Source organism: Melospiza melodia, chromosome 8 (assembly GCF_035770615.1).
Source record: "Melospiza melodia melodia isolate bMelMel2 chromosome 8, bMelMel2.pri, whole genome shotgun sequence".
Taxonomy (NCBI): domain Eukaryota; kingdom Metazoa; phylum Chordata; class Aves; order Passeriformes; family Passerellidae; genus Melospiza; species Melospiza melodia.
This window is the reverse complement of record NC_086201.1, coordinates 140732-162139: the sequence shown is the minus strand read 5'-3', so window position 1 is coordinate 162139 and position 21408 is coordinate 140732. Positions and strand designations below refer to the sequence as shown.

Here is a 21408-nt window from a genome sequence, read left to right as displayed (position 1 = left end):
TACTTGCCACATATATTAAAATTTGTCATCTAAGTGTCACTCTGATTTGGAGTTAGTTTAATCATACAGAGCATCCATGATTTAAAGGCCAAACACAAACTTGGTATGTATCATCCTTACCTAACAGAACCAATTTTTATGGAACTATTTAAGAATGGGAAGAATGAGGAAAGTAAAGGTCAAATTCCACATTTTTCTGCATGTGCAGAAGTTCAATACGATTACTTCCAGCCATTACCTTTGTCAGTATTACTCCGACTACTTTTTCCTGTAGCTCTTGAGTGGAATGAAGGAGAATCATGATTCTGTGCAGGAGGAGCAAACAATGTGGGAATTCCCAAGAGCGGTGGGAAAAAAGCTGCCCCAGGACGAGAGTGTGTGTCTGCTGTTCGCCACCATTCTGAACCACAAAGGAAATAAAAACAAACGTCAGTTGTTCTAATGCTGTATTTAAGTATTTCAGTAACCATATTGCTGTGCCTCATTCAGAGCAGATTTACTCAATCTAGAAGTAAAAACAAAACATTAAGGAACTTCTCAATGGCATACATTTCTTGAAGCAACTCCGGTCTTAAGTCATTAAGATAAAGATAAAGATTGCAATGCAGTTTTATTTAAATGCATTCTGAAAATTAATACTTAATAGAAAGCTATATGACACTGATCACCCCAAAGTGAAACTGCTAGTCTTATGAACTGAATCAGTATTCACCTTTAACATTTATTATTATCTCAGCACTCTTCCTACATTGGAACTACAAAGTAACACAACAGCTTTCAGTCACCTCTGCAATCTGAGTCTTGCAATACTCTGAGGCCTCCACCACAAAACCACATCTGAAGCTGTTCCCCATGAGAACATCTATTAAACAGAGGAACTGCTAGCTACCCAATGGTAAAACTACAGCCACTGCAAGAGGTTTCTATGCTTGAGTTTGACACTGCATTGCAAAAAAAGCTGCCTCTATTTTTTTTCCTGTAACAGCCCTATTCAAATACCCTAGTATTAACTGGGGATCTGCTTCTAACTTCACTATGCGTTATGCCATCTCTCAGACTGGGAGGCTGGAAGACAAGATGAAGATCAGATGTGATGAAGAGCTGTCCTGGTTCCAGCCAGGACAGGGTTAGTTTTTGCAGTCGTTGGGACGGGGCATGGCCAGGACCCAAAGGTTATTCAAATCAGTCTCACACCACTGGCAGGTGAAAGGGACTCTTCCAGGGAGAAGGGCTCTCTTCCCAGCTTTTTGTGCCTCCAGCCCTCTTCAAGGGCAAGGGTGGTGGTGAGAGGCAGGGGAGAAGAGAGCGGCAATGTGGTCTTAGTGGGAGCACTAAAGCTAGATGAACAAGACTAAAAATTACATGCAAAATGTAAGCATAGTTAGACCTATGCTTACCTTAAACAGTAAGGATATTGAAGTCAATACAGAAAGGAAAATACGTGAAAAGGAAAATGAACAGAGGAAGTGACCAGAAAAGAGTAAATAGAGAAGTTATTTGAGCTGCTACACACTGGAAGGTTGGGGAAGGGCAGCACAGAAGAGAGCAGGCAAGTCAGCATATATTCACAGGGTAGGACAAAGTAAGAATATACAATAGCTAAGATGACAAACAAAAATCAAAGGCCTAGAAATTCTGTAATCCTGGTAGAGGAAATTTCATAGGAGTTTCAGAACTACAGCTTTAGAGATAGCCTGAACACAAGTACAGAAAACAAATAATGTAATTCTCAGACTGTAAAAGCATACATAACCAGAAGAACAATGTAGTCCCTAATGGAGATAAAAAGCAGGAAAAGACTGACATTAAAGAACATTAAATTCATGCATGCCACCCTTTAATAGAAAGAGCATTCACATCCAAAAGGACAGCATAAGAAAGACCAGCATTCCCTGTTTTCCAGAAGACTCCCGTTAGCAACAAAGGCCCCTGCACACTGACCATGCTTCTGGTGGAGTTCTACACACAAACCATTAACTTACTAATCCTACTTCTCCCTCTACATGTTTTCAACATTATTACTGTGTTTGTGTATATAAGGAATAATTCTGGAATGAGTTCCTGACTGTAGTAACGCATCCTATTAGGTGTTAGGAACACAAGGGCATTCACTAGGATTTTTCATTTATTAGCAACTACAAGGTAGCAACTACAAGGCAACATAATGGGAATACTACATAGACAGTTCAGGGAAATTCCTCTTACTGATTTCACATTTCTGGTTCAGGTGCCATTTTTTCCTTCCTCCAAGACAAGAAGGGATTTTCACTTCATTGATGCTAACTATTGCAGGTGATGTGTAGAGTATTTGTCTAAGCTTCTAACATGAGTTTAAAAGCATCATGTTTCAGGTCTACACTTGCTGAATTTAGTTCAGATGGCTTTAACATCACTTTGTAAATTATCACAAAAAAGACCCAAAAACCAACCATAACCAACCCAAACCTCAGTTATGTATCTTCTTCCGCAACGCTTCTCTCTCACAGACCACAGTGGTGATTCCCAATCATGCTGATGAGCAACACTGCATTGCAAAGTTTCATAATACTCTGAAGACTTTCCGAGTCAAAAGAATCTTTGAGATTGTTCATCAATCATAGAGAAAGTGCAGCTTTCGGTACACTATACTACACACTGTAACGGCCTTGAGAGAAGACATACTAAATGTGCTATCTAAACCATTACCTAATGTATCTAGGAAAGAGTAGTCATCCATTTTAAAATACACATTTAAACATGTGGAAGTAATAAAACACTGACAAAAAATGGTAGAAGTCTTGTAACACTGCACTGAATTGTAATGACGTTTCCCCTCTTTCTTATCTCATGAAAATACTAACAGTCTGCTTACCAAATAATTATAGTATTTCCTTAATTTTCCTATTTTAATGTTCACTCTTGAAGTTACTAACTTAAACATGCTCCGCATAGGTAAATTTCATATTAAATCTCAGTCCTTAACATTCTTGTCTTACTTTTAAATAGGTTAAATATTTTTGAGCACAGTTTTTAAAATTCTACTAACCACTGCACAGATAAATGATTGAAAGCATTATTCCAAAGGGCAAAATACATTTCAACAATCCTGGTCTCTTACTAACAAAGAATGACTTTGTGCATTTATGTACACAATTTTAAAATTGTTATGGATCTCATTAAGGAGAAATAGGGAACTCCAAATAAGACTGAACAATTTTGCTCTAACAAAAACAGCTTCTGGTCCGAGAAAAAACAAAGTTTTGTTATTTAATAAAAAGTTAATGAACTTCCCTTTTTTGAAAAATAAAAATTAAAGACTTTCCAGCTCTGATAACATCAAAACAATACAGCTTAAACGTTCAGCTTAGAATGGTTTCACACTAGTATTATTGCTTTTCATAAAGACAAAACACTGAATTATGGTTTTATTTAGAGAAAAAGCTATTGATTTATGTTCCTCCAAAGTTGATAACATTCTCATGAGGGTGAATGTAAACCTCTTTCCAGAGGCAATTTACTTTTCCAATGCACCTTATTTTCAGCAATGGGTGGATATGAAGAAATCAAATAAAATCTCTGTTCACTAGACTAGAATGCTTTAATTATTCAGGAACTAGTGCAAATTAATCAATTAAACTAACAGTATGTGATATATTCCACAATGGTTTCACAGAGGTGCTCTGTCTTTCTGACCTGGGAATATGCCAAAATAATTTACGTGTATTTTAATCTCCCTGGCAAAGCATAAAGACTTCCAGTTCTAACTCATCATGTATCATGGGCACCTGACACGGTATGCAATCAAGTTTATTGCAGAGCCTACTTCATAGACTACTGATTGCTCCAAAGAAAATAAAGAGATCTTTTTGGGCTAAAAAGAACCTCTCTAATCTCATGCATTAAGATGCATTACCTTCTCTTAGTAAGAATAATTGCTCATTCTTAAAAATTATTTTATTAGATACTAGAAAAATGCATTTTTAAATTTGAAGATAATTCAATTATCTGTTTGGCAGACATTTTTGGTTTTTTTTAAATATTACAGGAGTGAAGAACACTGCAGTTTAGAACTGGCTAGTATACAGTCTATCTTGGCTACAGAGTATCTTGTAAATTCAAGACACGCAGCTGGCTGGCAGCATAAACACTTGGTGGAACCTTTTCACAGTGGATACAACAGTAAACCACAGTGCACTGTGTCAGCAGCGAAACAGACGTACTCATAAATAAAACTGATGGTATTGATAGTAAACTACATTCCAGCTTGGTTTTAGGAAGACAAAGTGCCCTTGAAAAATTATGTATGCTCTTAAACATCAGATGCAGCCAGGCAAACAATCTGACCATCAAAAAAAAAAAAGAATGCTGGTAATTACTATCAGTCTTTTTAACTATTAGCTACCAGACAGAAATTACACTTTTTTAAAATTAAAAGATGAGAACAGAATTTTTAAAAGGCCTTTACTAAAGAACTAGCTGTGCTTCATAATGAAGAACAAAACTGCCAGTTTAGTACCTTTATTACATTATTCATCTGCTTCAGTCTTACTGTATTTTGGCAGACCAAGTACATATCCCTATAAATGCACAGAACCTTAACAGTAGATACAGAATTACATGATGTAATATGCATACAGCAAAAGCAGCAAGGAGAGGTAAATGAGTCACAGAAATCCTCAGGTTAGGACTATACATTCACAGCCATATGGAAATTTACTCCTGCTACATTCTAGGAACCACCAAAGAAACCCATTTTAAGTGGCATGGGCTAATGAATATAGACCAAAAATTCTTTTGGAGATGAATCTTTAGTGGGGTACTGGAAAATGAAACACTTCATTATTTATTCCAGAAGAGTTTTAGTTAAGAATTTTCTGGCTGATTTTAGAGAAATTAAAATAAATAGTTGAGACATAACTCTAGGTCTGGAGACATTCCGGTTTCAGTTTCTTGGGGCAGCTACAAACAAACAAATGCAGGAGAAATTGGGGACTTGGAATCTACCATTACTTATTATCAAGTTGTATCAGTTTGGAGAATATACTTTTGCTCATTTTGCTGCGAGAACAGAGTTTTTTCTGAAAACAGGAGAATACCATTAATTTAAGCTGAAAAAACTTCCTATTTACCATATATCATTCAAGAATCAGCCTAACAGAAACAATGTTCTCCAAAAAAAGATCTGTTTATGAACAGTTAAGTGAGAAACAGCAGGGAAGAGTTTACCATTTCTTGTTCTGTGGATGACGTTTGCATCGTTCAGCTGAAATGGGAGTTTCAATCGCAAAAATTAGATTCTTGCATGGAGAAATCTTCCATACATATTTCTGATTCAAGGTAAGATATTTCACTCTAGTCAAGATTACCCAAGACTGTGACATTTATCTTTTCCATTTCAAGCTCCATTAGAAGAAACTACTCGTCCAAATGTAAAACTACAGTATGGGCTGGACTTAAGAGATGAGAACAAGATGTACGTTCAAGAAGCTGATTATTACAACTTAATCTGAAAATGGCGCAGAGTTTGCTAGATGAACCCTTTATTTGATCCTCACTTTCAAGGCAGCCTTGCAAACGGAATTTTTTTTTCCACATATTAAATAGTAATTTTTAATTAATTTCATTCCTTCAATAAGTAAGTACCTATTTAAAATGTATTCACAGCAAATGAACGCCACTTGGCAAAACAAAAAACCTCAGACATTTTTCTTGGATGCATCTGAGCAACCTTATTACGTCTGACTTGTAATAATGATTACAAGTGCTGACAAACACTACAATGACATTGCAATATAGACTTGAGTCATTTTTACCACACGTGTTGATTGTGGAGCTCAGTGTCGCGGCTCCAGAGGAAAGGCCACCTTTCGATACTTCTGAAGTGACCGACGGTGTAGAAGATGCCGGAGTGGAAGCAGCTGTAGTAGAGGAGACTGATGAGGACGTTAACCGCTCTCCAGACTCCATATCTGGAAGAGAGAAGATAAATATCTGTCTTCTATGGCAGCACGGGAAACCACAAGGGACAGTCTGTGCTGACTGTGTCTCAGGATCTGCACTAAATTCTCAAGAGGTTTCCATGACAGGTACAGCCCACTAACAGCACCCATCTGTCAGGGAACTCAGCAGAGCTGCAGAACTGTGGGAATTTGGTACTGCTGTTCAGAGTTACATCACCTTTCACCCTGAATGCCGCTACCACACTCTGTGCTCAGGAGCTCCAATTCAGCTCAGGCTGGACAGAGCCAGCCCGTCACTCTTGCAGCCTGCCTGTGCCCCTATGTCTTGGCTACATCACATGTTATAGCTGCCCTCTAGGATGGCATCAGCTCCCATTTTCTGCTACTTCTACTACAGGCAACCAGACAGATGCTGGGCATGACAGATTCCACTATTCTGTCTAACCGCGTGAGCAGCATTGTGCTGGAGTAGGCAAAAGCCCTGCCTGTGTAATCCTCAACTGCCAGCTTACTCCTCCTTGCAGAACAGCCCTGCTCTTCGCTGCCCTCTGACAGACAACTTTAAACAACCGGTACTGCATGCCAAAATGCCCATATCTAGACTCTTAATTTAAGAAAAGACTCAGCAATTATGGTGAGATAATATAAGAACAAGAACTCCTGTAATTTGCTAGGAGTTTCTGGTGGTGGTGGTGGTGGTGTTTCCTGGTGAGCTTTTCATACAAAATAAGACATTTATCTGTGCCATGAATTGTCTAAATCCAAAGCCACCAGACTTATCTCATGGAACAAGCATGTGTATTTTAAGAGAAAGAGACAGTAACATTATTATTAGAAACACCAGAAAAAGTGTTTGGACAATACTGTCAGGGACATCGTGTGGCTCTTGGGGACAGACTTGTGCAGGGCCAGGAGTTAGACTCAGTGATCTTTGTGGGTCCCTTCCAACTCAGCATATTCTGTAAAGCGGTTTCTCAAATACTTAAGAAGTGCAGCCATGCCAATGATGTCTTTTCACAGTGGTAGCAGCATCAACGGACTGTCTGACTCAATCTGCCAGAGCAGCAGATGATAGTGAGTCAAGATCAAGTATAAATAAGGTGGAGAAAAAATTCCAAAGTCCCTGTCCTATTAAAAATGCCATGAGACTAAGCACATTGAACTCCTAACTGGGAAACTTCCAAGAAACCTGTTCCTGTCATGGAGTCTCCCTCGTGGACACAGGCAACACCCTGTCTCAGATTTACACCTGAAACCTGAGGGGTAAGAACTGAACCTAAATGAAACAACTAATAAAATCTCATTCCCAGTGAAAATGAGATTTTGTAAAGCAGAATGCCAAATACACGAGAAAGACGCACTCTTCTAAATTCTATTTTAAACAACTTAGAAAACTGGTATGTTAAGCAGCACTTCTGATCCAAAGCTGTATTAAACAGTGACTCCACAAATGCATACTTGAAAGACAGCATAAAACCTGTTACCTGCCTCTCCAGAAAGTAGATCCTTGGTTGTCTCAGACAGTAAAAATTAAATTTAAAAAGCCACAGCAAATACAAAAGCAAAATCAATGGAGAAACACAAAATACTGTGAAGATACACTGCGCCCATTTCAACTAAATTGTTCATTCCTTGTCACTAATAGTTTTTATACACTGCAATGTGTATGCATGAGGAAAGTCTCCAGGCTTTGCAGGGTAGCAGAACAAAGTATACTACTTTGGGAAAGTGAATACTGCTAACATGGGAGGTACAGTCTGTAGTCTGTCATACAGAATTGCCTACCCTCTGTACCAACTGCAAACAGCCACTCCACTCTCAACAGCACCTAAAGACTTCACTGCTTTTACTCTTTACAGTCCAATTTATCATGAATCAATGTCCAAGGCTGACGTTATGCTTGTGTTCTGTTTATGCTGGATATTATATTCTGTGTCCCCAAGACTGGCTGAGAGCGAAGGCGGGGAGAAGAAGTGCAGATTTTTGTTATCAGAGACTGGACTCCTCTTCCACAGTCTGCGGGAACACTGAAGATGTCTGGGCATGGATACCACGCTCCTTTTGCTTTTTAGTTAGTTAGTTAGTTTAGCTAGCTAAAAGCCAGTCGGAGGTTTCCCTGGACTGTATTTGTTTCCCTTTTCTTGCAACCATTCAGACTTGCTCCAGACTGGAACCCAAGGAAACACCAAGAGCTCACACTTTGCAGCCTGCTGGGGCCTTCTCTGCAGCCTTTCCCAGTGCCAGAGGGACTGATACAGAGCAACCACCCACCAGAGACTTTCTGAATTTGTCGTCTCTTCAGAGCAGCAAATGAGTTTTGTCATCCAGAACTGTTCATTTTGTGTGCCGGGGGAGTGCTTTGCCTGCTAAATCAACAGGTTTTTTCCACTTGTCTCTGAGGAAATTCTTTCCCGAACCAGCTGGGGGGAGGCCAGATCTTAACCCAGCAAAGAGTACACCCGTCCGAGCCGAGGGCTGCCTGTTTCTCCAGGAGAATCCTGTGGGAGACAGCACCAAAGGCTTTGCTGAAGTCCAGGCAGGCACATGCACAGCCTTCCCCTAATTCTCTAGTCAGGTCACCGGGCTATGAAGGAGATCAGGGTGGTGTGACAGAACCTGTCTTTCCCAAAGGCCTGCTGCCCGGGCCTGCTCCCCGGGCCTCCTGCATGCGCCGCCTGTGACCGCACCCAAGATGATCTGCTCCATAACCTTCCTGGGCACTGAGGTCAGGCTGGCAGGCCTGGAGTTTCTCAGATGTGAACATCTGAAGTATTTTATAAATAAGCACAGTTAGGAACCACCTACAAGCAATCTATACTTGAGTCATAAATAAGACATCCTTGGCAAATCAATACTTTTTAAATACAGAAAAGTAAATATAGCTACACTTGCAAGCTTTTAACTAACACAGGCCATCTGTCTGATCAAATAAGGACTGGGAGAACAGTAATAAGCTGCCCTTTTAAGGCTCTCCTCTCTCTCTCACCCCCACCCTGCTCCTTTTATTTCAGCTTGTAGGGGTCCGAGAGGTCTTTTTGAGAGGGTGCTTTTTCAAACTTTGTTTTAGCTGCTTGTTTAATGTCTCTAATAGAGAACTGGAATATTGGTATTTCAGAATTATTTTGAATGGAAGAAATTTACATTCTTCTCCTAGAGACATACATAGTTTTGATTTCAAACTAAGTTAACCCTTAATTATGTTTAATTACTCTAACCACAGCAGATGGCTAACTCCAAAAGAGATAATCCCCAAAACAGTCATTAGACAGGATCAGCAATAATTACACTATAGACCTAATGCATTCTGTGACTAAAAAGTCCATACCAGTTACCACAGATCCATATCCTTTTTAACCTCAAGTGAGACATTTGTTTCATTGGAGTTATTTTGTCAGTCAATAGTTATGAACTGCCATTTATTAATCTCTCATATTTGTCAAAGACAAAAATCATCAAGTAAAACTAAGAAGAAAATTACTTTTTAAAATTTTCCTGGTGTAGTGATTTATGTCAGTTCCTCCCAATGCTTTGCGTGAAACTCCAGCTATTTTCCCAGAATTTCCTATGGTGAATAATCATCATTAATGCAACTTATGAATGAAAACAGAAAGTAATCTCTTAGTAAAAAGGAACAAAGAGGGGAAGTATGTGAAGCTTTACACAGGAAAAATGTTTTATTTTGGGGGGAAAAAATTACTATTGTTTAGTAAAAATAGAAACACTAAAAAAAATATTTACTGAAGGAAACAACAGTCAAATGATTTTCAAATATATCAGGTTGAAATTTCTTTACAGTCAATCACCTATCTATTCTATGCTCAAAACCTTCATGGAAATGTACCCTAATGCAGAAGAGAAACTCTTTTCCTACTCTTATCCTATCAATGTTAGCAGGGATGTGTGAATACTATGAAGTATGCTTCGAAGACATCTAAACACTGAACTCATCTCCAAATTCCAGTTTAGCTACTACATTCCCATGTACTGCTTCCTTTTTTCAATTATTACCTCTAACGCAGTGAAAAAAGAAGTTGAGTAAAAATACACTTCAGTTTTTCTCAATGACAAGTGAAATATGTAAAATTTTGACCCCAAACTTTAGAAGAGTCCCACAATGCTCTTGCCTTACAGCAAAGTATTTCATTGCATCATAATAACACTGTCAGTCTGCCACTAGTTCTTGTGTCAATGAGTGCTCCCCTGCCAGAAACATTGCAGGTGATGAAGGGAAGCACATCAGAGTCCCAGAACACACAGTGCAGCACATCACAAATGCAAAATGCAGTGTCCAAAAAGGTCATGCTCAGAAGGTGATCGCAGAGCATGGGTGCTAGCTCAGAGGTGACTCAGCAGGCCACGCAGTACCTGTGCATTCCACACCTTCCACAAGGGCCACAGAACCAAGGAGGAGTGGGTTCAAAACAAGCGGTGTGACAAAAAACACCCACAGAACAAGCAAGCACGCTGACCAAACCTCAGGTGAGAAGGAAGTGAGGTACCCACAGGAATGGGTGCAGCTCCTTACACAATGGCCACCAGAGGCTCCTGCTGATGCTCCGTGCTCTGCCGACAAGGCCTCGCCACAAACCTTCCAACACACAGTCTACTGCTGCTATGGTGTTCTACACATTGAGATTTTTAAACTCAAATAAAAGTGCCTATACACTTAGTGAGATCCACTGTCTCAAATATTGTACAGACCAGAAAAGCCAAGTTAACTGATACATATTGCAAATTTTGCAGAATGTCACTGCAATTGTATCACTTTGAATAATTTGCACTAAGTACTTTATGTAAAATTCTCTGGGGAAAAAAGCCACCATAGCAAAACTTCTTTTATTCAATCAACAACCACAATAAAACCTTTTTTTGTCAATCAAAAGCATGATTGGCTTGTGTTTCAAAGATATCATACAAAGACACTTTTATGCACCAATACACTTAATACTTTACTGCCAGTTATACTGTGTGAGGCAGACTGTACGTTCCTGTGTTATGTTCCAAATGGGCTTTATAGCCTTCCCCTGACTCACATCACCCATATTCAAATGGTGATATGACAACTCATTGTTTATCACATTAGAATCCACAACAGTCAAAACATTCCTAAAATCCCATATAGATTACAATTCCATATGTATTTGTTTTAACTTTACCCAGATCAGGTGACTTACTAAAAGCCACTTCAAAGCAGACCCAACTTTTAAGATCAATGAACAAGTAACCATGTTGCTTTCCATTAGAAATAAACAGAACTTTGAGTATTTCTGCACTTGCACATTTTGTAATTTTCATGATCCTGGTAAAGAAAGAATAGTCACAAATGACAGAGGGCATTATAATTCACTTCCTTTACATTCCATGGAGGGAGGAGAGGTACACAAGTCAGGTTAAACTACAATCCTTCACAAGCCTCACTTCAGGACAAACCTCAGAATTTATTTCTGAAAGCTGCATAATGCTGGGCAAAAAATGTAACCTATCCAATCTGTACCACAAAAAGTATACGGCCATACTAAGTATCCATGGGGCAACATAGCACCACAGACAGGTACTTAATGTTGAAGTGACGCAAGCCTTCCTAAATGTTTCAAACCCAGAGTAACAAACTAAGAGTCTGGTTTAAACAAATATATAAACAGAATGGTTTGGGTTGGAAGGGCCTTTAAAAGCTCACTTCATTACACATACACACACCACCACAGGCAGGGACACCTTCCACGGGATGAGGCTGCCCACAGATCCATCCAACCTGTCTTTTAACAGTGCCAGGGATGGGGAGATCACAATCGCTCTGCCCAATCTGTGCCAGTGCCTTAGCACCCTCAATTTCTTCCTAACATCTAATCAAAGCCGACCCTCCTAAAATAAAATCTATCTGCATTATCTGTTATTCTGTATGAGGTTATCAACTTTATACTTCCATGTTTAGCAGTTACCACTTTTATTAAGAACACACATCCCTTCACTTATTTTCACTTCTATGCTGGGTTTGGAAAAGAGAAGCTGACACCATCACCCTCAAAACACAGAAGCAGATGGGTGGGATTAGCTTCTTACACAGATGAACACACTTTCAGTCAGGAATGCTCACCCTACAAAAGCAGCTGCCCAAGCCACTTACAGTACAGCAAATTTCAGATGACAAGAAAGGAACCATCCTGTAAGTTCCTTTTACCAACAGAGGAGCAGTCAGGATGCAGATATCAGGGTGGCAATTGTACAGTGCAACTCTGTGGAGACATTAAGGCTTACGGACATTCCGCTCCTGAAGTGGAGATGACGGCACTAAACATCTGTATTCCAACGCTTCTAAGCAGATTCCAAACAGCAAATAAAGAGTGGTACCACATAAAACTGATGCAAACTCTAGACTCTTGTCATAACTGCAGAGGCTAAAATAATAGCATCTGAAGAACATTCAAAGGCAAAGATTCTCTGGCATCAGTTTGGTAAATGCCCCAAAGAGGGAAATTCACCAGATTTTGTCAGTAAACCAAAACAAAGGATTTAGCATTTCAGAAATGAGGTTTTACAAATCCTTCTGTTCCTAAAAAAAACCCCCAAACCAAAAAACAAACGGGTCACTGCAATATTTTATACTGTCTTGGGATGAATATCAGTTTTTATTTTCATGCCTAACCATTCAACTTAAATACATATTTCCGGTTTCAATGTAAAAGCCCACTCTTCCATTCCCCACATATCTTCTTTTTAATATTCTAGTTATGAGACTTCAATAACTTGGGGTTCATTTGCACCAGATTCTAGTACTACTGCATCTTCTAAAGAAGCAAGACTTAGCATTTTATACTATTACTTCAGTTTGTGAGGGCACTGAACAAACTATCTACAACTACTTTTATAAATTTAAAGTTATGAAGTGTTATTTAATCTTTGCATACTGATAATCAATACAACATTTTTTAAATACATAGCAAAAATTCTTTCTTAGGGTGGTTCTGACCCACCCTAAGAACAGAAACCCCAAGAATATAAATCCTATGCAACAGTAGTTCAAAAATCAGTAAAACAACTGGGACAGCTGATGTCAGTGCCTTTTTTTTTCTGTGCTTTTTCAAAACCTGAATTTTAACCCATCCGAGGCAAATTTTCTGCTTTTCGGGTGGTATTCTGCCACTCAGAAACTCAGCTCCTGTTTAGCCATTGTATAGTACACCTCTTCCCATAGTTCAAAAGCCAGACTTGATCTCAAGCTCAAGACTGAGGCTTAGCTTACAGGCACGATCAGAGCTGGAGAAAACACCTACCGAGGGGGAGTGCCCTGCTGAACCTCTGACAGCAAAAGCTGCCACAGGCTTGTCTAGGCATCATTAACATTCAACAGTGCTTGTGCCAAACATGCTTTTTATAGTACTTCTATATTTGAATCTTGCCTAACTTTGCCAAATAATAACAGAAGGCATTAAACCAGCACCTAACTTTGTGAAGCCTAAAGTATTGTCTCTAATATATATATGTATAAGAACTTTCAAAAGGAGTCACAACAAACAATGTGGTTTTCCTACTAGGTATTATTTTGTTTTATGCAAGGAAAAAAAACAAAGAAATTACTGCATCAAGAAAACTTCGGTTCATCTTTAAAACATGATCTAAAGGAAAATTAATCTAGGGAAAGAATAACTACAAATCTAATATCTATTTGGGTGCATGAAAGCCATGTGTGTCAAAATAACGAGTTCAGAACAAGTCCATGGGCACTGCCCAGTAAAAAACGAGATGCTGAAAAAAGGGTTCCTTTACCCTGAAGTCCTGAACTTACAGACCACATACTCTAACAAGTACGCAGGGGCAAGGATGGTAGGCAAATGGACCATTCCTAACAAATGGTCTAGAGATTTTTGGGGTTTTTTTTGTTTGTTGGGAGTTTTTAATCCTAACAATTTAAGTTATTACTCTAGTCCTTCAAATACTGCTAAAAACTATGACCACCAGCAAACTCTGATGAGAAATGAATTATGGTACCAAGTCAGAGTTTCAGAAAAGCATCCAGGAGAAACAAATCTTTTCGATGTGTTCCGGTACCAGCCTTAGGCTTTGCAATGGGTCCTGATTTTGTTTTAGAATAGCATCAAACTTCAGTCTGATTATTCTAACACTAATATTTTATGTTTAAGCAAAAAGACAGAAACCCAAACATCTAAATTGTACATTAGGTTCTCCAATGCCAGTGAAAACTAGTTTTAGCCCATGGAAGAACGAAGAAGTCTACCAGCCTCTCACATCAATGAGTGAGTTCGGGCACCTTGATTAAAAAACTTATCGCTGAGGAATGCCAATTCCTCAGTTTTGAACTTCTAAAAGCAACTTGTGGTGTCATCTTGAAGGAATGTAATAGTTCCCACTAATTGGCTGAGACACAGATAAATGGTTTCCACATTTTCATGCAGTCACACTCTCATGGTTCTTTGGAATCCCAGAACCAGCTCTTGAAGGAAGCGTTACGTGCCGTAACAGCCACTGTTTTGAGTCAGCTTCATCACTGGCATCCATTCCCTTTTCCAAAATATCCTTCTTAGGTTATTTGCTCATTGTTTCTTCCAGTTGGAAAGATATGATGATTTTTTTAAAACCTGAGACATTTGAGCAAAACAAAACCCCCAGAAAACAACAACAGAGTCCACTAAAGTTTAGGTAAATAGAATAACGAGAAGGAAAAATAATGGGGTCTTAAGACACAAGGAAATAAAATTAAGCCTTAACAGAACCCACAGCAGGTATGACTGTGTCAGAAGACTATTCTGGCTGAGTCCATTCACAACATTATTTTTACAAACCAAGCAGATGCAAATCTGACATCTTGATGTTATTTACAAACCTGAAATATGTGCCTAGACACAAAAAACCCTAACAGATCGCAATTCTATTTCCATAAACCGGAAAGAAAGAAGACAATAAGCCATCCATACTTCCATCTTTGAAACAAAAGTCTTGTATCTAGATATTAAGCACTAACAAAGCCACATTCTAAACATTACATTTTCCTACATGATTAAAGAACACTGGTTAAATCAGGAGTCCACTCTTGCTGTGCACCATGTGTTGTTTTCTTGCAAAGCTCGAAAACCCTTTAAAGATTAACAGTGATACACACTGTAAATAAGCCATTCTTTAAAAATTTTAAAAATTCTTTAAAAAACTCTGCAAAGGCAAGCATTGCAATGATGGTCGTATCTGACAGATAAAGCTGGGGCTGTCTCACGGAGTGTGGGAGCAAGAAGCCGAAGCAGTCCCAAGTGCGGCCAGCCAGCTCTCAACTGAAGCTCTCCGTGGGGACCTGGGGCTGGAGCCAGGGTCAGCACCTGCCCTTCCCTGCACAGCACCAACAGCCGCCTCCTTTGGCCACGGCTGCCTCCCACACTTCCCTTCCCCCAGGCAGCCCAGGCACCGCAGCTCCTCCAGCTCCCATCAGGGCTGCTCTACCTGCTCTGCAGGAATAACTGCTGTAAATTAAGCTGAAGCTTGAGCCAACAAGGTCAGCTGTGAGGCACCAAGCTTTAAGAGTGTCTTCAGAGGTAGAATATGCAAAAGGATTACAAATAGCAAGAAAACCTTTTCAAAACACCCAGAGCAGGGGCACAAGAAGAAGGCTGGACAGCAAGGAAGCCTGCTGGAAGACAATATATTTATGTTTTGCTGGTCCCCAGACTAGGACATTTCATAGACACAGTCAATATTAAACACTACTTAAATTATCTGGAATATCATATTATATAAATTTTAACTATTAACAGCAGCAATTCAGTCTTTTGTTAAAAAAATCAACAGAATCTTGTTCTGTAAGAGACATTAGGATAGGACAGTACTCCAGTTTATTTGGCTTCCAAATTAAATACCAGTATTAAAGGGCTTGTAAGGGAGGCAGCATTTGTACAAAACCTATGGCTATCCTGTGAATCCTTTATCTTTCAGTCAGTGTTCTCAAGAAGAAAAGGTCATAGATTCAGAGAGAATGGCACGCATTCCTCAGCAATCCTCAGAATATAGCACAAGTATTTGGAGGGGAAAACAGTTCAAATCAATGGCTTCCAAATACCAGGTCTTCACCACCCCACAAGAAGAGAACCCTTTTAAAAAGTAATATATGTTGAATCCCTCTTCCTTTCTTCCCCATGGCATTTTTACTGCCTTGTTCTCCTTAAAATAGACCTGTATCTACATGCTCTATCCACTCCGTTGTCCACACCCTTTTCTCTATAGCTAACAACTCATGTGAACTAATAGGTCAAGTATGTCCAAAAACCTCTTTCCACCTCAAGCTGAAGGAACACTGTTCCTCACCTACTTATTTTTCTCACAGAGTGAACAAAACAGATTTCTCATATATGCTGTGTACTTTACAAGTTTTTTAATAACAGCTGTTTAATTCAATGACTTATTTACCCATCTATTATAAAAAACATCTCTTTCCTTTAAACAGAATCATAGTTTTTCTCCATGTTTCATTTTTGTTTCCAGTTTCTGTTAATATTGTGGATATACTGTGTTACTAAATGAAATTGTACATCCTTTTATTTGCATGTAAAATACGATAATAGAAAAAATGGACTTTTGAAGAGCAACAACTATTTTGGTTAGGAATTCATTACAAGGTTTTTCATTATCTAGTTTATAAAAGGAGAAAAAAAGTCGTTGGTACCAAGAACACAATATTATTTTACTATTAATTTAAATTAGAACTGCAAAATTTAATTTAGCGCTTTTCTAAACTTCCACAAAATGACCAAGAACACAAACTGGTATTATATGCTATAGAACGCCAGTAACATTCATCATGGTACATACAGCACTACTGCAAATGCTATGCCATTTATACTAGCACAACACAAGACCAACCTTAAGAAGAATAAAAAAATTGTAGACCCACGTAGCAAGTCAGGTAAGACCACAAACACTCTGTAACCATTGTTTGACAACAAGAAATCTGTTAGACTGATAGTCTTGAGAAAAATAAGACCACACCTGGGTACTGAGTGATAGTTCACACTCACCTGGTCCTCAGCAGCAAGGGCCAAGAAATTACTTAAAGTGAAAATAACACATCAACTCTAATAAAGATAGAAACAGTACTCACATGATCATATAAGGCTGAAAAAATGGCTGTTTTGCTTTATTTGAAGACTAAGTTTGTTAGACAGGAAAACAGTTCTGGAAGTGATAAAAATATTATGAAAACACCAATACTTTAGAATTTGCATGAAACACACATTCTATGTCACTGCATTTGTCCAGTGAGTATTCATCAGAATTTTTCATAAAGTTAATACTAGTTTGCTGAAACCTAAATAGACTTCAATGGTTTGGGGTTTTTTAAGCTCATGAAAATCAGGTTTTTTTGCTCATCACTACTGCCAGATAAGCATTACAAGAAGCATCAGTTGTCTCAGAATTTAAAAACAAAAAATTTGCTATTCTATATATTCTTTTTGCATTCTTCAATCTATAAACATTTCAAATGATTAACCCAGGGAAGGCCAGGAGGGGCGGGGGGGGGAAGGAGGGGAAGGAAGCACAGAAGAAAAGCATTGAACACTTGGCATTACAGGAGAATAGATAAAGAACACAAACAGCTTACTGTGGAGAGGGGTTTAATCAGGAAGTAGCCATTATCCTGTCGCTACAGAGCAGTGACAGCACTCCAAAACAAGCCGAGGGTTTGGTCTTGGAGGTTTTTGTTGTTTGCTTTCTTTTTCAGTCAAGAAGGAAGAAAGCACACATGCTATCATGTCCTAGTTCGCTGAGCCCAAAGGTCGCCAGACGCCTATTGTCAAAAGCTATCCTGAAAATGAAATCCAAGCAAGCATTGACAAAGCTGTATTTAAGGAAGCATCTAAAATCTACCACAAGCTCCCTCTGTGTTACACACAAAACATGGCTGTCTTATTCAGAGATTAGCAATTATTGTAATGAGATACTGTCGGAGAGGGTCAAACAGCGCTTCCTGCAGTTTACACATCTTGATTTCCTGGTAAACAAACTGAAAGGCAGGTGGAGCACTTGGATCACCAGTAACACAGCTGCTCACGGACCAAAACCAGGAAAAATATGCAGCTTTATCTGCACTTTAATTACATGAGGAGAAAAAATAGCAGAAAAACATAAAATCAACTGAACTATAAAGGAAAGTTTTCCCACAGTGTTACATAAGCATCAGTGCCAGGCTGCATTGTTTTCTCATTTATGCCAAGCCCAAGGAAAATCTCTATTTTTATTTAAATTATGCCTATCTACACACACACACACAAACACTCTCTCTGTCTCCAGAACCAACTGCTCTCCAAGTCGTTTTGGTAAGTAAAAGTGCTACAAAACTATACCCTGAAACAACCCTGGAAAAATTTGAAACTAAGAAAAACAAACTCTAATCACTGCGTGTGAATTTAAGCACAATTAAATCTACTAACAAAATGCAGAAATCATAAAAATTAATTAACACTATTTTAAAAGAAAAACAACTCAAATTACTTTTCTTGAAACTGGCAAAAACTTTTCCTGTACAAATCAAATAATCGCATATGGACTAAACATATGGCAATGACTCAGTGAGAAGAGATTACAGGTTGTTCCCTACCTATAATCATTCCAAAAACTAATTTCCACAAGCTTCAGTTTAAAAACTGTATTTTCATGGTGGAACTGAAGAGGGTCCTAGGTTACTATGAAAATTAAAAGGGGGAAAAAAAAGACAAAGCAATCCCCAACAAATAAATAAGAACACTCGCCACCTAAAAAAACCCTTCACTAACAGAAATAAAGCTCACTTCTCCTAAGCAATTAGAATAAAGTATTTGGTCCAAAAACAGAATACAGAATTTCTGCAAGAGATCAATATAGCTAACTTATTTGACAATCTGTTTATACAAGTGAAACTGTTACAGTGACCGAAAATAACAGCACAAGCGCCTGAACCACAACATGTAATCCAAGAAAAATCATTTGTATGGCAGTAGAGAGATGCAGAGATACTAGGGGCTGGGGGGCAGTGGATCAACCAATGAATTCTTCCCTCCCAGAAATCTAGCAGCATCAAAAAAACAACCTGGGGAACACACCAAACTAACATGTCTGAAAAAACAAATCAAGAAACAAGACACCAAAAAAGTTTCTAATAACAATGTTAGAAATACCTGGCAGCCATTTTTCACAATTACGAAAGAAAGAAAGGAAACTCATAAAAAAATACAGAAAGCATTACTGGAAAGATCAAGAAATATGAAGGCGTTCATCTGTATCAGCAAACACTGACAGTGAAAATACAGCCTCTGCCAATGAAGGAGTGATTCCGTACTCACGATCTCCCAAACAGCCAAAGATACATTAAGAGGGATCTTTACAATCAAAACAACACACCAAGATGAATTTTGCAGGCTGTGATTGTTACAGACCTAACTAGTGCAGCCACAATTTCCTCATCAGACACTTGCATATTAACTCATTGCCTTAAGTTAAACTACACCAAAACTTCAGCATTTCATTCACACGATTTTTTGTTTCCTGTCTTACAAAAAAGTAGTTCTGTCTCACCATGTGCAGGTTTTCTGAAGAGAACAGTAGAATTCCAAAACATCAAATGAGAAAAGCCTTTGCAAAAACAAAGACTATCAGCAGCACTCTTCAAAGTAGTCTTGAAATTGTTTTAAAAAGCAACATATATTGTATTTAATTGGGGTAGTTTGGTACTAGTATCACTGCAAACAAACTTCCACTGCAAGATTTGGAAGACCATGATCTGAATCCTCAATCTGCTAATATCAGAAATTTGCATGCTAAAATACAGCTATGAATAATTTGGTTCTTGCATGACTCCAGGAGAATCACACAGAACAGTTCCACATGTTAAAGTAATAGCTCATAAACTATGATTTTTTAAAATTGTTTCAATCCATATTGCTTATAATGTGAGAAATACTTAGTGTGGAACAGCTGTTTAACACTGACAGAGCAATGAAGGAGAGAGAAACAAAAACATGCCACTGGAAGCAGCAAAGGTCCATACTTATTTTCCAAACCCAAGGCTCAATCAGACCTTAGTCCAGTAACAGTCAGTGAAACATTAAAAGCACAGATCTAGTTTCTATCACTGTAGCCGTCAGAGAAGCTAAATACACTGAACTATAACACACTGCCTCTATGGCAGTCAGCAAGAGAGATTCAGCTACTGTTCTCAGACACAAGTTTTACAGGCTACCAAAACACTGGTGGGTCAAACACCTCAGCTTCATGAAAAAAATTACATTTATAAAACTGACCTAATATGATACAATAAATCAACTACTCCAGCTGTATCTCAAATACTCATCAGCCCCTGCCCTCATGAAATGGCATGGCCTCAAAATGTGGAGTTACTGTCTTTGTGAAAGATTTCCTTTTCTTAAGAGTGTCACTTTCTATATAGCAAATTCTAAATATAAATACTATTGAATACAACTCTAGCCATGGGTATGATTAGGTAAACTATATCCATGGAAAAAATTAAAATCTTTACAGAATAATACATATGATAACATTAAGTAAAATATTGAAGGGCTCCTCCACTGAGATTTCAAACACTGCTCATGGGAATTAAATCTATGGTCATAAAGAAATTACAAAATCCTGAAAACTTCATCTACTAGATTTCAGTCTATCTAGAACTACCTATATTCATTGAGGTAGCTCAATTCCACAGATTTTGATTTGGAAGGTCTCAGTTTACCCTGTGATAAAGAAATATAAAAGCAGTTAAGCTGTAAATGTTGCTTACATGCACTAGAGAAGAACATGTAATCCCTATGGAACCTGCAGTGAATGCTAACAAAGCCAGAGATCTACATTTCGTATCATAAATTGATCCAACTTCAAAATTGTTGCAAAAACCACATGTTCATACCAGAAATACTTGCTCAAAACAACAAACATTTATGAATACAGGCCCAATACCTGAATCCAGTGTCATCTGTGAACACAACCTGCATCAATGGTGTTGGAGAGCATAAACTTCCTGCAGTTTATTAAATCAATATGCTTATTTATAAAAGTTTCAGATGCAGTATTAAGTCTACCTTTTGCTTCTAGCTATTTTAGCTGGAATACTCTAACACTAACTGCATGGACCAATAAGGAGGACACAAAAGGGATAATTCATTACTTAAGGAATAACAGTGATTCTAAATAATCTTTTTATTCAAGAAAAATCTATCAAGCTAATAGAAGTGACCTCCAACTAAACTACAAAAGATTGGCAGGAGGACAGAAGTGTCCACAAAGGATAGGCCCAACAACCAACTTTCTTCCCCTCATTCAGCCTGAAACAGAAGTCTCAACCACCATTTATTCCTCAGAGACCTTCATGCAATGGCACACCAAAGCAAGTCCTACTTGCATCCCTGTAAATTCAGACTCTGACAACATTTACAAGACTCAGTAGCATTTTTTCCCTACATATGCTACTGTACAGAGCCCACTCTTG

At 38.4% G+C, this 21408-nt stretch overlaps 1 protein-coding gene across 17 annotated transcripts in view; it reads right to left on the bottom strand.

Moving 5' to 3' along the window:
• Positions 1-21408, bottom strand: part of BAZ2B (bromodomain adjacent to zinc finger domain 2B) — a 110604-nt gene that overhangs the window by 52670 nt on the left and 36526 nt on the right. For 15 of the 17 annotated variants that reach the window (XM_063161435.1, XM_063161446.1, XM_063161440.1 and 12 more), the window contains exons 2-3: positions 5793-5948; positions 239-400 (exon numbers count right to left, since the gene is read on the bottom strand). In XM_063161435.1, the coding sequence (XP_063017505.1) occupies positions 239-400; positions 5793-5946 (316 nt within the window). In that variant the 5' untranslated portion in view covers positions 5947-5948. Of the gene's footprint in view, positions 1-238; positions 401-5792; positions 5949-8210; positions 8230-17535; positions 17740-21408 lie in introns of those variants that run through there. The other 2 variants (XM_063161436.1, XM_063161438.1) reach the window with 2 other exon arrangements.